The sequence below is a fragment of the Caretta caretta genome, chromosome 8 (genome assembly GCF_965140235.1).
Source record: "Caretta caretta isolate rCarCar2 chromosome 8, rCarCar1.hap1, whole genome shotgun sequence".
In the NCBI taxonomy this organism is placed as follows: Eukaryota; Metazoa; Chordata; order Testudines; family Cheloniidae; genus Caretta; species Caretta caretta.
Genome location: NC_134213.1, coordinates 7166660 through 7182446, shown reverse-complemented (window position 1 = coordinate 7182446; position 15787 = coordinate 7166660). Strand labels below are relative to the sequence as shown.

General features: G+C 53.9%; 1 protein-coding gene across 1 annotated transcript in view; it reads left to right on the top strand.

The window, feature by feature from the left end:
* SLC6A7 (solute carrier family 6 member 7) overlaps positions 1-14844 on the top strand; it is a 32291-nt gene extending 17447 nt beyond the window's left edge. The window contains exons 9-14 of the mRNA XM_048861662.2: positions 1627-1739; positions 1840-1971; positions 2534-2633; positions 3171-3271; positions 5901-6068; positions 11753-14844. Coding sequence (XP_048717619.1) covers positions 1627-1739; positions 1840-1971; positions 2534-2633; positions 3171-3271; positions 5901-6068; positions 11753-11962 — 824 coding nt within the window. The 3' untranslated portion in view covers positions 11963-14844. The remainder of the gene's footprint in view (positions 1-1626; positions 1740-1839; positions 1972-2533; positions 2634-3170; positions 3272-5900; positions 6069-11752) is intronic.
* The last annotated feature ends 943 nt before the right edge of the window (positions 14845-15787 follow it).

Here is a 15787-nt window from a genome sequence, read left to right as displayed (position 1 = left end):
CTGTAACAAAGTGGTCTAGGTTGATAAAACTGCTGAAGCCAGCTCACGGAGCCCCAGGGAGGAATCTGGGCTCAGGTGGGACATATGTCTCCCTGGGCACCCGTGGAACCAGAGGAGCCAGGCACTGAAACAAAACCGCAGCGGGTGTCAGAGAACGCAAGGAACGCCCAGAGGAAGAGAAGGGCGGTTTGGTGGTGTGATGCCAGCTCTTCATTCTGCCATGCAGGAGAGATGGCTTGGGAGCCCCTGGGACTCTCCTTGCCAAGCGTGGTGGGGACCAGGCGCTGCCCAGAGGCCACGGGTGAAGGAGGGGATGGTGTTACTTACAGAGGGGAGGCTTGACACATGGAGGGATGGAGCAGGACACACAGAGCCTGAGCATGCAGCTGTGGGCACTAGCCTAGCTCTCCAAAACCAGGCCAGAGCACTGAAACAATAATCAGAGCCAGCTTCTCACTCCTCCAGGCTCTCTGCAAAGCCCATTCCTGACTGGGGGCCCAGGGGGAAACATCTTACGAGAGACATGAGCCACCCCAGTGCATCGGGGCAGGAGCTGCTGCGACAAGTCCCACAGGAATGGGCCGAATGACAACCCTGTCCCTTGGTGCTTAGGGAGACGTCCCAGGAGCTCCTGCATGCACTGATGTCGTTCCCAGGACAAACCCGGGGCTGGCAGAGGGGGGAATGTTAGCTGCGTGGTGGTGGGGTGACAGACAACAGGCTGAATAAAGCCACGCAGCTCCACCAGCCAGCGCTGCCTGTTGTAGCAATGGCAGCTTGATATAGACGAGTGGGTTTGGGGGGAGTGGGGCATTCATCATGCTCAGCTGTCTCGTTCAGGGCCTTGGTGGGGCAATAAGGAACTAGGCAGGGAGGAGAGTCCCGCTCTAGTGGCTCCTGGAGGCTGTGATCCGTCAGCTTCCCCTCTCAAAGGGCTAACCTCCGTTTCCGCGCTGGTTCCCTCCCAGGTCTTGGAGGCAGACGCTCGTGCAGTGAGTGGGGAGACCTGAGGTACTGGGGACCTCCTCCATCGGCAGGCTACTGCAATTCCTCCAGCTGGGAGCTCCCACCAGCCAGGGCTTTCCTATAGGGCCTCCTACTGGGAGGCGGGTGAAGCCATGAGCGACTTAGCAGCTCCCCCTTGGGTAGCCTCCCCTACAGTGCCCCCTGCTGGGGAGACGTTGCCACCACAGCCAGGGCATCTCCCAGGCTGCGGGCAGCGTACAATTCTGTTGAAAACCTGGGGCCGTGGGTGACAGGGGGAGACCTCCCGGGCAGAAGGGAGGTGCCCGCTGTTGGGGGCTCTCCTTGCCCGCCGTGCGCTGCGCGACACTCCTGTTGATCAAGAAAAGGCAATCGTGACCTTTTATCTAAAAAAATAGCATGAAAAAGCCTTGAGGCTGGATTCCTGCCCCCTCCCACGGTGCTGGCCCCTGCCTGCTTCTGCTCGATCCCACACATGGGAACACCTCCTGTCTGCTCTTGTAGGACACCTCTCCCGCCCCCCCTTCTCCCAGCGGTGCCATACCCTGCCTGGGCTGGTACACTGCCTCCCCCTGCCCAGCGGTAACAGCTGTGTCTGATGTACGATCCCATTCACTGTCCCATCCTCTGCCTGTCCCCTAGGTCCCGGCTTGGCTTTCGTGGTGTACCCCCAGGCCATGACAATGCTTCCTCTTTCTCCACTCTGGTCTTTCCTTTTCTTCTTCATGCTGCTGACCTTGGGCCTGGACAGCCAGGTAAGGACACAGCATGCCGAACCTTGTACGTTAACCCCCCCCACACAGACACACACACAGACACACACGCTTAGGGTGGCTTGTTTTCCGTTATGTGCAGTTTGCCTTCATGGAGACCATTGTTACTGCAGTGACAGATGAGTTTCCTTATTACCTGCGGCCCAAGAAGGCTTTTTTCTCAGCCATCATCTGTATCGCCATGTACCTGATGGGGCTCATTCTCACGACAGAGGTAGGCAATCTTTCCCACAGGCCAGCTTGTCAGAGTTGACTTTGACTGGCGTCTGAGTGCTCAGTTAGTTGAGGATTTACAGGGGGACGTTTATCAGATCCATGATCATTTGTGACTATGACTGAGTGGGAGGGGGCTCGGGAAGAGAAATGGATGGAGCGTCCCACCGGATAGGGCCGTGGGAGTGGAGACGCTAGGTGACTTCAGAGCAGAGTGAATCATTCGCAGGGAATAATTTATCTAATCGGTAGAGCCCATGTTTATTAACATTTTGCTGTGAGTATTCCATACTTGAGATTCACAATCCAAGCTGCAATTGATCTAATATGTGGCGTGGCATTACTTCTGTCCCCTGATTGGATGAGCGTGCAAACAGGATGGATCCACTGGCATTCGCTCCCCACGAATATTCAGGCCCCTAAAACTCAGCCTCCCAAATGTGACCAGGAAAGGGGCACAAGAGAATTTATCCCGGAAGGCGAGGGTGGGAGCATGTTGACCAGCTCTGGTGATAACGGGTCCTTCACTGAGGGTCTGGCTGCTTGTCATTCTCTCTCTCCAGGGCGGGATGTACTGGCTAGTCCTGCTGGATGACTACAGTGCTGGGTTTGGACTCATGGTGGTGGTGATTACAACCTGCCTGGTGGTGACACGTGTCTATGGTAAGGGGACCTGGCCTCCATGGACTCTCCTGAGCAGGGCAAGTGGTGCAACATTTAGAGGTTCCTGCAAAAGCTTATGGAGGAACAAGGAAGTGAGAGCTGCGGGGGGAGAAACTTGTCCATTCAGTGGGCGTTTGAACTGGAGCAGGAGGTCTAGTTTCCAGCTTGTGCAGATGAACCCCACGGCAGAGGGCTAGACACTTCAGCTCCAGGCTCTTGCTGCTTCCCAGGGTCGATGCAGCTGGATGGAAGTTCCAGATCAAGCCAGAGACATTTGTGTCATCACAATGGTAGCGGACACCTCAGTTTGACCCCTTCCTTGCTCTCATAGCAGAGCAGCGAAAGTCACGTGATACAGAAGGAGAAACAACACATCCGTTGTTCTCCTGGCTCTCTCTGCCCCCCGTGGCTGACAGCCCAATCCCTGAGCTCACACAGCTGGTGGGGTGCCTCTCTGGAGCCAAGGGATTCGCCAGGAGAACCCCCAGCTAGAGTTGCTGGCTGGTTTCTGATGCCATCTCCTCCTCCTTTCTCTAGGCATGAAGCGGTTCTGCCGGGATATTCACATGATGCTGGGCTTCCAACCAGGGCTGTACTTTAAAGCCTGCTGGATGTTCCTGTCCCCGGCAATGATGATGGTAACTGGTGTGACCCTGCCGACGTTTGCTGAGCTTCCCTTACTCTGCCCACTCCCCATTGTCATGGTCTCAGCACCATTTGGATTAGTCCCTTTGGGACAAAATCTTTCCCAACTCGCCTGGCTCCCCCTCACAGCCAGCAGCATGGAATGGTCTTTGCACCCTGGTATCAGCATGGGTCTCCAACCTGCGTTGTCTCGGTGGGGTCCAGGTAGCCCCTTCCCATCCCAGCCTGGGGAGCCCAGGTTCTGGGTGCGGGGGAGGTGTCACTAAGTTCTAGGGCTGGGCTTGGGTGTGAAACCCTCAAAAGATTTTGGATGATAGCCTGTGATGATCCTCGGGGTAGCTAGGTCTGGGAGTCACCTTGTTACCCTCCTGCTGCCAGCATGAGAGAGTCTTGCTTGTGTGTAACTGGGTGTCTGCTCCCTCACATCCCCAGCCTGATCGCCACCCAAGCCCTCTGCTCTGGGCTATGCCAGCCATAGCTTTGCCTTGCAGGTTAACATTAGGTGTGCCCCAGCCCCCGAGCCCCTTTGAAGCGTTTCCCCATAGCATTCAGCCCCTTCTCCATTGAACACTCCCGAAAACACCAGGTCTGCCATCCCCAAAGGAACAGTACGCACACCAGCGTGTACGATTCAACTCAGGCCCAGCACGTTGCTTCACACCACTGCACTGAGATACATTGATAGTGAAAACAGCAATGCATTTACTATCAAAGTGCCAAGATTCAAGTGATCATGAGTAAGGAAACTGGAAACAAAATCATTGCCCATTTTCTAGAGACTAACCTTAACTATCAGGTTAGCCTCCTGTCTAATAAATTTTATCTCACTCAAAGCCTTTTGCAACATCTTCAGTCCAGCTGGGCTGCGATCCTGATTTCATGAATGTAATAGCACTGCCCGTTTACCTACTAGGGCAGGGTAAAGGGGTGTTTTCTTTGACTTCTACTTGTATCCCCAGAGTTTGTTGTCTATCCTCAGAGACAGGATAACCTCCCGGGGCTTGTGTTTCCTGTGTGCTGCTCTCTTATTGACATCACATATTTTCAATAATTTTGTATGTAAAGGGGCATCCATTGTGTTAGCTACAATGTTTAATTCACATCCTACAGAGATCAGACCTGCAGACATATCTCCGCAACACACCCGTCAAGATCCATGGGTCCCCACATATGCCTATCACAACAGCCCACTAAATGCCCCAGCACCTAAGTAGGGGAAACCAGTCAATCGCTATGCTCTTGAATGAACTCACACAGGAAAATGATAAAAGACAAAACCACCCTGTTGTCTGTGGGAGAACACTTTTCTGACAGCGATCACTCTCTATCTGACCTCTCAGTCCTCAGCCTCCAAAGAAACCTGCCCAACACTTCCAAAATACGAGCCTGGGAGCTTAAATTCACAACTCCGCTAGACACTACAAGTCATGGACTGAAGAGCGACACTGGATTTGTGGTTTATTAAAACAATCTGCAACCCACTAGCCCCCTCCCCCTTTTTGTCCTATGACTGCAGAGGTGTAAATGGGCCACTTCACCTTGAATGGGCCCTTAGAATATGTGCTAACTACTTATGCTAAACTCTTTGTTTGACTTGTATTTAGCTAAAAGAAAAGGAGTACTTGTGGCACCTTAGAGACTAACCAATTTATTTGAGCATGAGCTTTCGTGAGCTACAGCTCACTTCATCAGATGTTTACCGTGGAAACTGCAGCAGACTTTATATACACACAGAGAATATGAAACAATACCTCCTCCCACCCCACTGTCCTGCTGGTAATAGCTTATCTAAAGTGATCAACAGGTGGGTCATTTCCAGCACAAATCCAGGTTTTCTCACCCTCCACCCCCCACACAAATTCACTCTCCAGCAGGAGAGTGAATTTGTGTGGGGGGTGGAGGGTGAGAAAACCTGGATTTGTGCTGGAAATGACCCACCTGTTGATCACTTTAGATAAGCTATTACCAGCAGGACAGTGGGGTGGGAGGAGGTATTGTTTCATATTCTCTGTGTGTATATAAAGTCTGCTGCAGTTTCCACGGTAAACATCTGATGAAGTGAGCTGTAGCTCACGAAAGCTCATGCTCAAATAAATTGGTTAGTCTCTAAGGTGCCACAAGTACTCCTTTTCTTTTTGCGAATACAGACTAACACGGCTGTTCCTCTGAAACTTGTATTTAGCTGTGACACCCTTTCCCCAGACCTGAAGAAGAGCTCTGTGTAGCTTCAAAGCTTGTCTCTCTCACCAGTAAAAGTTGGTCCAATAAAAGATATTCCCTCACCCATCTTGTCTAGCCAACAGAGGGACAGGTGAATAAACACCTCATCTGGCAGAAAACCTGGTTCTCCACCTCTGCTGTGATACAAAATAAGAATGTATTGACCGTGTTGTGTGTACACATAACTCCTTGCATAGCACCTGTACATACAGTTCACAAAGAGATTAGTGACTGGTGTGACCCTGGCTTTCATTTGAGAGCTCACATGATGTTGGTGAACCAGAATGTGCATCCCAGAATCAGGTCATTCCTGTAACCCTCTGGCCAGCTGGCACTGAGGGGTCCTTGTGTCACACAGCCCCAGGAAGGACTCATCCCTTTGACTCTCTCCCTGTGTTGCAGGCCCTGCTGGTGTACAATATAGTAAAGTACCAGCCCTCAGAGTATGGGAGTTACCGTTTCCCATACTGGGCTGAGGTCCTGGGCATCCTGATGGGGCTGTTCTCCTGCCTGATGATCCCCGCAGGGATGGTGGTCGCGGTGCTCAGAGAAGAAGGGACGCTGTGGGAGGTAAGTGGCAGATGGACGTGGGCGGCAGCCTGTAAAAAGGGAGGGGACTCTACCCCTCCAGGGCGTTTCTTCCCTTGGCTGCGTTCCCCAGCTCTCCCCACTGCTAGATACTGGTTTTCTGTGCCATGAAATCTTGCTCTTTGGTTCATGCTGGGTAAAAGACAACCCCCTTCCTGCTCATTTTGCAGTCTTCGTTCTAGCCATAGGTCAAAGGGGGCCGGCTCCTGGGGCTGTTCCCAGGTGTGAGGGCTGAGAATTGAGCATCATGTCAGACTGGGCTACCTCACGGCCTGCTCAACCTGTGGCTTGTCACTGCAGCCTGTCTAGGGCAATCCTTCCGCTCTCCAGGCTCACCCTGTTAGCTCCCTCACAAGCTCTGCCTGGTCCGGAGTTGAGGGCCCCAGCATACCCATATTGTCTAACCTTTGCAGAATGGATTTAATGCATCTGCCCCAGCAAGGACAAAGGCCTCACTTCAGAAGCACGGGTTCCCATCCCACCCTCCCTGTCCACGAATCCTGAGAATTGGTGTACAGGACAGCTTATTCCCGTGAATTTACAATGGTGTGTGGCACCCTCTAGTGGTTTGCATGGGACATCACAAAGTCATGCTTATTTGGGATGTAGAACGGGAATGATAATCCAGAGAGGAAACAGGCCCCGCCTCACTTCTTTGCCAGGCCCTATGGCAACACATGGTGATATCACTATTCGTGGCTCACACGTGGACGGAGCCTGTGCACAGATTCCGAATGCAGCCCACGTGCAGGGAGGGGGGATGGATGCACTGGGGCGTACCTGGGGATAGCTGTAGGTGGATTCCTAGTGCATGCTGCACAGCAGACAGCAGGCCACAGACCCATGTGTGTTCGCACCTCTTGGTGCGTTTTGTGACATTAATATAGCAGGCTATGCGGTTAAACCAGTGTAAATCAGTGGATTTGCCTCAGGAAAGTGAAGTTCTGATGGCAGAGGCTACAGCTAAAGAGGTGCTACAGATTTCCATATACAGCTCTCTCAAGCCTCTCTGTTCTCATCCTAGAACTTCCCTGAGTTACAGGATCATAGAGACATAGGCTGGAAGGGACCTCAAGAGATCTAGTCCATCCCACTGGGATGAGGCAGGACCAAGTAAACCTAGACCATCCTTGACAAGTGTTTGTCCAGCCTGTTCTTAAAAACCTCTGATGGTGGAGATTCCACAACCTCCCTAGGTAACCTCTTCCAGTGCTTAACTGTCCTTGTAGCTAGAAAGCTTTTCCTAAGATCTAACCTAAATCTCCCTTGCTGCAAACTAAGCTGATTGCTTATTGTTCAACCCTTGGTGGACATAAAGAACAATTGATCACCGTCCTCTACAGAACCACCATTTATAAATGTGAAGACTGTTACATGCCCCTGCAGCCTTCTCTTCTCAAGACTAAACACATTCAACCTTTCTTCATAGATCAGGGTTTGCTAAACATCTAATTTTTGTTGCTCTCCTCTGGACTCTCTCCAATTTGTTCACATCATTTTTCAAGCGTGACACCCAAAAGTGGATGCAGTCCTGCAGCTGAGGCCTTACCAGTGTCACACAGGGTGGGACAATTACCTCCCCGGTCTTACCTAGGACACTGCTGTTAATACAGCCCTGAGGGACATTTGCCTTTTTTGCCACCGCATTGTACAGTTGACATATGCAGTTTGTGACCCACTATAACCCCCAGATCCTTTTCAGCAGCACTGCTACCTAGCCAGCTATTCCCCACTTTGGAGCTGTGCATTTGATTTTTCCTTCCTGAGCGTAGTACTTCGCCCTGGTCTTTAGCATCATATGGTGATGAACAACAAAAGGGGAAGAGACAGAAATAACAAATGCCTAACTCAGTCAGGTGAGAGGCTTCCCAACAACTGTCCAAATGCTGAGCCTTAATGGGTCCGTGCTTACAGCTCTGCTGTGTCAGATAACCATTACCCCTTGTGGCTCACTATTGCCCCAAAAGCAACCTCTCTGAGCACATTGGGCCACGGCTGCATTTGGGATGGGCTCAGGTAGCCAGGTTTGGCAGTAGCTTGGGTCAGTCAAGTCAGCTGTTTCTGGCCAGTGCTCTGAAGATTCTGCTATTGCGGTGTACATTTCGCAGCGTTCTCCCTCCCTCTTGACAGGAGCTACATTCTTGTTGTAGATAACACTGAGCCATAGCAACAGCCTTTCTGACTCCATTAACACACCCCAGAAGCCCACACCCTTCCTGCCTGCCCACAGGCTTTGGGCAACAAACACCCCCTAGGGAGTAGGATTAGAGCTCAGGACACTAGTTCACTTGTGCCCTATACCAGCGTGAAGCCCAGCCGGGCTCCCAGAGGCCATTGCAAAGAGAGGCAGACACCTGCTTTCTTGAGGTTAAATGACCAAGCTGACTCCCAAAATAGCAGCATGTAAGTGGCCTTGGGAGGTCTGATTCTTTCAGTGAATTTCCTCATTCCCTGACAAAGGAAAAACACGCAACTGAGAGGGTTCAAGTGGCAAAGCTGCACCCAGATCCAGGCTTCTCTACTGCTTTGGCCACAGGAGAGGGATGAAGCTGGGTTCTTGCTTTGGCCCAATCTCTAATACAGACTAATAAAATAAAGGAAACTCCCTATCAGTCCCTACTTACTGCATAGCAAAGCCACAGCACCTAGGACAAATCATAACAAATACAGCCACTGAATTCAGACCCCCCCCCAAACCCTTTCCCCATACACCATAAACAACTCCACTAGCTAGCTTGCTAGACCACTGCTGGGGGTTTTATACTGAGCTGCCTTCCCATCATGCCTTGGGACAAGGCTGTCCCCACCTCTCCAGTCCTTAATGGAAGGGTGGTTCAGCCAATCCCTTCCCTCTGTGCCTGAGTGGCCCCTCCTCTTCTTGTGCAAGCAGAGGTTTCTGCTGGTGGCTTGCAGCTGCGAGCTGGTGATTACTCATCAAAGCAATGGCAGTTCTGGTGGGTGGTGATTTTCCTGCACTGGACTGGTGTCCCCTGAGCCCTGCTGCTCTCATCACACAGATGTGAGGAGAATAGTGGGAAGCTGCTTCTCAGGGGGAAGCCCCTCCTCCTCCTTGTACCCCCTGCCCAGTGCTTCTGCCCCCAAAGCCTTTCACCCTGCTGATTAGTCCTCAGGTGCATCAGGTCACAACCTGACAGGAAGAGTGCAGCAGCTCAGACCCCTGAGCTGCCCAGCTGAGCAGCCCTTTGAGATGCAGGTCTGGAGCGAGAGGGAGTCCCCCCCCTCCGTCCTCCCCCTCGGGCCACTGCTGCAGGACTTGGGCAGACAGGCGGCCTGTGTGGGTGCTGATCACATGGCTCAGCACTCACACAGGCCGCCTGTCTCCCCCCCCAGGGCCACTGCTGCAGGACTTGGGCAGACAGGCGGCCTGTGTGGGTGCTGATCACATGGCTCCTGGGAGTGCCTTTACCCCTGGGAGGGCCAAAGAGCAGTGAGCAAAGTGCCCGATGCATTAATCCAAACACACAGCAGCCCCAGGCAGCAGGGCCTGAGTCCGCTGGCTCCTGGCACGCAGCATCATTCACTGCACTGGGAATGCTTCAATACAGGGACGACATTCCCTTTTTCTTCTGTCCCTGGGGAATCTCCGCAGGCGCCCTTAGGCCTGACTGCGCCCAGGGAGTCTCCCAGCGTCTAGCGACGGTGCAGGGCACCGATGCAGATGGCACTAGCGTTCCCTGGCAATTTCACCATCCTCCAGGCCAGGTTACACAGAAACGGCCGTGCCGGGTTAGTGCTGCACCGGTCCAAGGAGAGGCCCAGCCACGGGGAACAGGGCTCAGAGCAGCAGCAAATCCTTGTCCACACACAAGTGCTGGCTGGGGCACCTTTAGAGCTTCAATTGCTCCATTCAGACTCAATTACAGCGCCCCCTATGGACTGCTAGAGATGGTCTGGACAGGTGCCCCATGTGATTACAGTACCCCCTGTAGGCTGGCTAGAGATGGTCTGGACAGGTGCCCCGTGTAATTACAGTACCCCCTGCAGGCTGGTTAGAGATGGTCTGGTGCCCCATGTGATTACAGCGCCCCCTATGGGCTGGCTAGAGATGGTCTGGTGCCCCATGTGATTACAGCGCCCCCTATGGGCTGGCTAGAGATGGTCTGGTGCCCCATGTGATTACAGTGCCCCCTATGGGCTGGCTAGAGATGGTCTGGTGCCCCATGTGATTACAGTGCCCCCTATGGGCTGGCTAGAGATGGTCTGGGGCCCCATGTGATTACAGTGCCCCCAGTGGGCTGGCTAGAGATGGTCTGGTGTCCCATGTGATTACAGTGCCCCCTATGGGCTGGCTAGGGATGGTCTGGTGCCCCATGTGATTACAGTGCCCCCAGTGGGCTGGCTAGAGATGGTCTGGTGTCCCATGTGATTACAGTGCCCCCAGTGGACTGGCTAGAGATGGTCTGGTGCCCCATGTGATTACAGCGCCCCTTATGGGCTGGCTAGAGATGGGCTGGTGCCCCATGTGATTACAGCGCTCCCTATGGGCTGGCTAGGGATGGTCTGGTGCCCCATGTGATTACAGTGCCCCCTGTAGGCTGGCTAGGGATGGTCTGGTGTCCCATGTGATTACAGTGCACCCTACGGGCTGGCTGGAGATGGTCTGGTGCCCCATGTGATTACAGTGCCCCCTATGGGCTGGCTGGAGATGGTCTGGTGCCCCATGTGATTACAGTGCCCCCAGTGGGCTGGCTAGAGATGGTCTGGGGCCCCATGTGATTACAGCGCCCCTTATGGGCTGGCTAGAGATGGTCTGGTGCCCCATGTGATTACAGTACCCCCAGTGGGCTGGCTAGAGATGGTCTGGTGCCCCATGTGATTACAGCGCCCCCTATGGGCTGGCTAGGGATGGTCTGGGGCCCCATGTGATTACAGTGCCCCCAGTGGGCTGGCTAGGGATGGTCTGGTGCCCCATGTGATTACAGTGCCCCCTATGGGCTGGCTGGAGATGGTCTGGTGCCCCATGTGATTACAGTGCCCCCTATGGGCTGGCTAGAGATGGTCTGGTGTCCCATGTGATTATAGTGCCCCCTATGGGCTGGCTAGAGATGGTCTGGTGTCCCATGTGATTACAGTGCCCCCTATGGGCTGGCTGGAGATGGTCTGGTGTCCCATGTGATTACAGTGCCCCCTATGGGCTGGCTAGAGATGGTCTGGTGCCCCATGGGATTACAGCGCCCCCTATGGGCTGGCTAGAGATGGTCTGGTGTCCCATGTGATTACAGTGCCCCCTATGGGCTGGCTAGAGATGGTCTGGTGCCCCATGTGATTACAGCGCCCCCTATGGGCTGGCTAGAGATGGTCTGGTGTCCCATGTGATTACAGTGCCCCCTATGGGCTGGCTAGAGATGGTCTGGGGCCCCATGTGATTACAGTGCCCCCTATGGGCTGGCTGGAGATGGTCTGGTGCCCCATGTGATTACAGTACCCCCAGTGGGCTGGCTGGAGATGGTCTGGTGCCCCATGGGATTAGAGTCCCCGTTGGTTCTGATACCCTGACAGTAGCTATGGAGTGAGTCTAGTCCAAAGCATTGGATGCTGGGGCATTGTCTGAAGCGCTCTCCTGGTGATCTGTCACCAGTACTGAGCCTTAGTGCCTAGCAGGTGCTTCTGTAACACTGCTGTTCATCTCCTGATTTCAACCACAGAGAATCCAGCAAGCCAGCCGGCCAGCCATGGACTGGGGCCCTTCTCTGGAGGAGAACAGAACCGGCATGTACGTGGCTACCCTGGCCGGTAGCCAGTCCCCCAAACCCTTGATGGTCCACATGAGGAAATATGGGGGAATCACCAGCTATGAGAACACAGCCATCGAGGTGGACAGGGAGATCGAGGAGGAAGAGGAGTCTATGATGTGAGGAGGCCACGAACCCGGTGGGGAGCAGAGAATGGGGGACTGCACCCCTGAACTTGCTCAGTTGCACTTAGGCACTTCGGGCCAGTTAACAGGCCTTCTGCGAGCTGCTGACCTTCCAGCATCCCACGGGATGCTCTGGCCTCTCCAGGAGAACGCTGCTGAGAATTCCAGTGTTGCTGAGATTTTTGTTCAGTGTGGCAAGCTGTGTAATGAATGTGTGTGTTAGCTCTCCAGTGTCTGGGACCAGCTGCCCGGACCCTACCCTGCTCCAGGCCCGCCCCACCCTGCCTGGGTGCCCTCTGCCCAGAGTTATGACTCATTGACCCCTGTGTAAAGACTGCGACATGCACCCACTTTGCGCTCCTTTTGCACAGGCATCAGTGAGCAAGGCAGTGGAGAACAAGGCTAGTAGTTGTTGGTGGTGTTTGTTGTTGCTAAGCCTGTTTAACTCCAATGACGCACGGACGTTGTGGAGAAAGGATGTCTTTGTTAACCCCACCCTGTCAGTGGAGTGCCTGTGTGTCCCACCCCTGCTGGGGTCCTCCAGCAACACCAGGTCCTCATGGTGCCCGTGTGTCCTGCCCCTACTGGGAGCCTCCAGCAACACCAGGGAAGACCAGAGTGGCCATTCCTGATAAATAAGTCTAGGGAAAAGAAACCCCATGTTATAAAACAAACCAACCCGCCCCTGGACAGGCCTTTCTGTGCACGACAGAGAAAGGTAAACCCTGGTCCTGGGATGAATCAGTCCTTTGCAGGTTGCTCTTAAGAGGTGCCGTTTGCACTCTGGGCCCCTGCTCACACAGCTGAATTCAGAACCTCGGGGTGAGGCTGCGTCACGTTAACCCCTCCGTGGACTGCAGCTGATGGTGGGGCAGAGCCTCTGGCTGTGGCTGTCCCTCCCCTATTCCCGCCCAGGGTGGAGCAGAGTGGGGGCTGGGAGGGGGCGATGTCTAATCTCAGCAGTGCCCCCCCAGTCACACGCCCTGGGAGCAGAGTGCAGGCCGGGGGGCGGGGGGGGACACTTGACGTGTGTTTTTTCCACGTTTGCAATGCGAAGGGGTCGGCCGACTCGCCGAGTGAAGGCTGCAGCAGGACCAGCCACGTGCTCTCTGGCACCGGTGGTCCATTGTGCTGCAGGGCCTGTGCTGCGCTGACTAGCCCGTGAATTATGAATGAGGAGCTATTGGAAGTGTTACTAAAATAACTTCACAGAAAGGAATGGAAGAAACCTCTCTGCATGGGCTCTTTGTAAGATCCCACTCGCTGGGCACAGAGACCCCATGCTGAGGGGCTGCCTCCAGAGTCTTCTCCAGGCAGGGACAGAAATCCAGTCTCACTTCTTCTCCTCCAGTGCCAGAGTCCACTCAAGGGGGGCACGGATCACCTTCCCTTGTAGTCCCTGTTATTGAAGTTTGGGGGGAGGGTGCCCCTTATCTCACATGGTAATAGGAAAATCCTGGACTGGCAGTCATTGCTTGCATGACATGGAGTAAAGTTCCAGGAATGTACTGACTTGTCAAAGTCTCTAGGAAGTCCTCTCCCCACATGGCCTGTTACAATTTCTACACCAGGGTGACCAGATAGCAAGTGTGAAAAATCGGGATGGGGGTGGAGGGTGACAGGCACCTACATAAAACAAAGCCCCGAATATCGGGACTGTCCCTATAAAATCAGGTCTTCTGCTCACCCCATGCTACACACAGTTCTCCACACCTTCCTCCCCCAGCAGTCTGAGGGTATGTCTACCTGTGCACTGTGGGTACATCTACACAGCAAAAATCAATCAATCAGTCTGTGGCAGCGAGTCTCCGAGCTCAAAAGAGCAGTGTAGACTTTCGGGTTCGGGCTGAAGCCTGGGATATGAGACCCTCACCTGCTGCCAGGTTTCACAGCCCAGGTTCCAGCCCAAGCCTGAGCATCTACACTGCTATGTTTAGCCCACAGCTTGAACCCTGCATCAGTTGACCTAGGCTCTTTGCTGTGTAGACATAACCTAAGGCTGGGCTCTGACTCAGGTTTGAGCCCAAGTCCCACTTCTGTCCACACACAAATCAGTCTGACCTGGATCCTAGAACCCTGCAAGGGGAGTGGGTCAGAGTCTGCGATCTGCTGTGACGTGGGTCCAAGCCCTGGCAATTTGCAGCGTGGCTGCAGGTCAAGCCGCAGACCCAAGTCAGAAGGTCTGCGTAGTGCAGCATGGAAGCATTTGCATGGCTGTGAGACCCGGGTCCAGCAGCTGTGAACCCAGGTTTACAATGCAGTGTGGACGCTCAAGTGCAGGCTTGGAAACACTGAGTCCACAAGCCCAGGTCCACGGTGCAGTGCGGGGATATCCGCACTCGAGCTGGGGCTGCAATCCCATGTCAGCGCAATCAGAGCTTGTGCCCTAAAAACAGCAATGAGCTGCGGTGGGAGGGGGTAGCTGCCCCCCAGTAGGTGCCGAGGGCCTCCCCCGGGTTTGTACTTGAGGCTGCTAGGCCTTCCCGCTGCTGCGGGTACGTAATGCTGTGAGCGCACTAGCTTGATCAGAGCCAGCGTGGGTACGTCTCTCTGCGCCAGACTTCGCCCGTCCTGCTCCAGCGTAGCCAGGGCGTCAATGATTCTGGGTCATGTGATTTCCAACTTTGAAAGCCCGCCCCGCAGGGTCCTGGCAGCCGCTGTGCGTTTGTGCGTCTGTGCGTCAGCAGCTCAGCTCCTGCCGGTGCTGTTGTGTTTGGAGGGTGCAGGGCATCCTCTTTTAAGGAGCAGCAGTTCAATACCTAAGCTGCCCCCGTGGTGGTTTGTAATGTACCCCGTGTTCGCCTGCTGTGATGTGTGTTCTCAAGTGTGCGTGTGTCGTTGGTGTAACATTGCAAACAAATGAAGATCCACCCTTCTGTGCGTGCTGTTTTCACTGCACACTGGGCTTGAAATGGGCTGGTTCCGGGCGGCTCCCCAGCTCACTCGCTCTTGCGTTATTAACGCACCAGTTGTGTAGTGGCTAGACGCCACCTTGTGGGGGAGGAGGGTTATTTCCACTTCGAGCTGAGCAGTGTTTCAGACACAGCATCAAAGGGCCCAAACTTCTCCCTTAACCTGAGCTCAAACCCGAACACAGGCTCCAAACCTACCGGTTCCTTCCTAGAGGCCAGGGAGCCCAGTGCATCATCTCCCAAAACCACCCAGAGAGCTACCCCATGGAGGGTCTTGGGTTGCTGTTTTTCATATTCATTATCCTCTGCACAGCCAGTTGTGTAGATGCTGAGTACGTCTACACAAGGATGAAAAACCCATGGGAGACACACCCTTAGAGACCAGAAGCAGACACACCAATGTACCACCAGTAAGGTTGTGCTTGGGGGTTCTTCTAGCTGGGAAGCTCGCAAAGCTGGACTTCTTCCTCGACACCCTGATTTCCATGACTGTATTCAAGACGGAGCAGGGCCAAATCCTGGCCCCAAACACCTCTGAACCCAGGGCTGAATTTTGCAAATGGCCCTTTATCGTTACAGTGGGCTCAGCCGAGCCCCAGGTTCCAACGACCCCCACATGGGCTTAAAGTCTCCGTCTGGACCTGGATTTTATGGTTTGAGCCTGTCTCCAGCTCCAATAGCTCAGCTCCCTGTGTGTATCCAAATTGAACCTCCCCACTTCCTGAGGGCTACTGCATCCCCTGGAAGCCAGGGCAATCTGGACTGGGGTTTGAAGGGCTGTGTGTTCCCGAGGTTTATCCTGGACTGGATTGGGTTTGATTGTAGATGGCTTTCATGGGTAAACAAAGTTTTGTGGTACCATGTGCTTAGTGCTAAATGCAATCTCTAGCACTGGTGGCCTTACAAGTCAC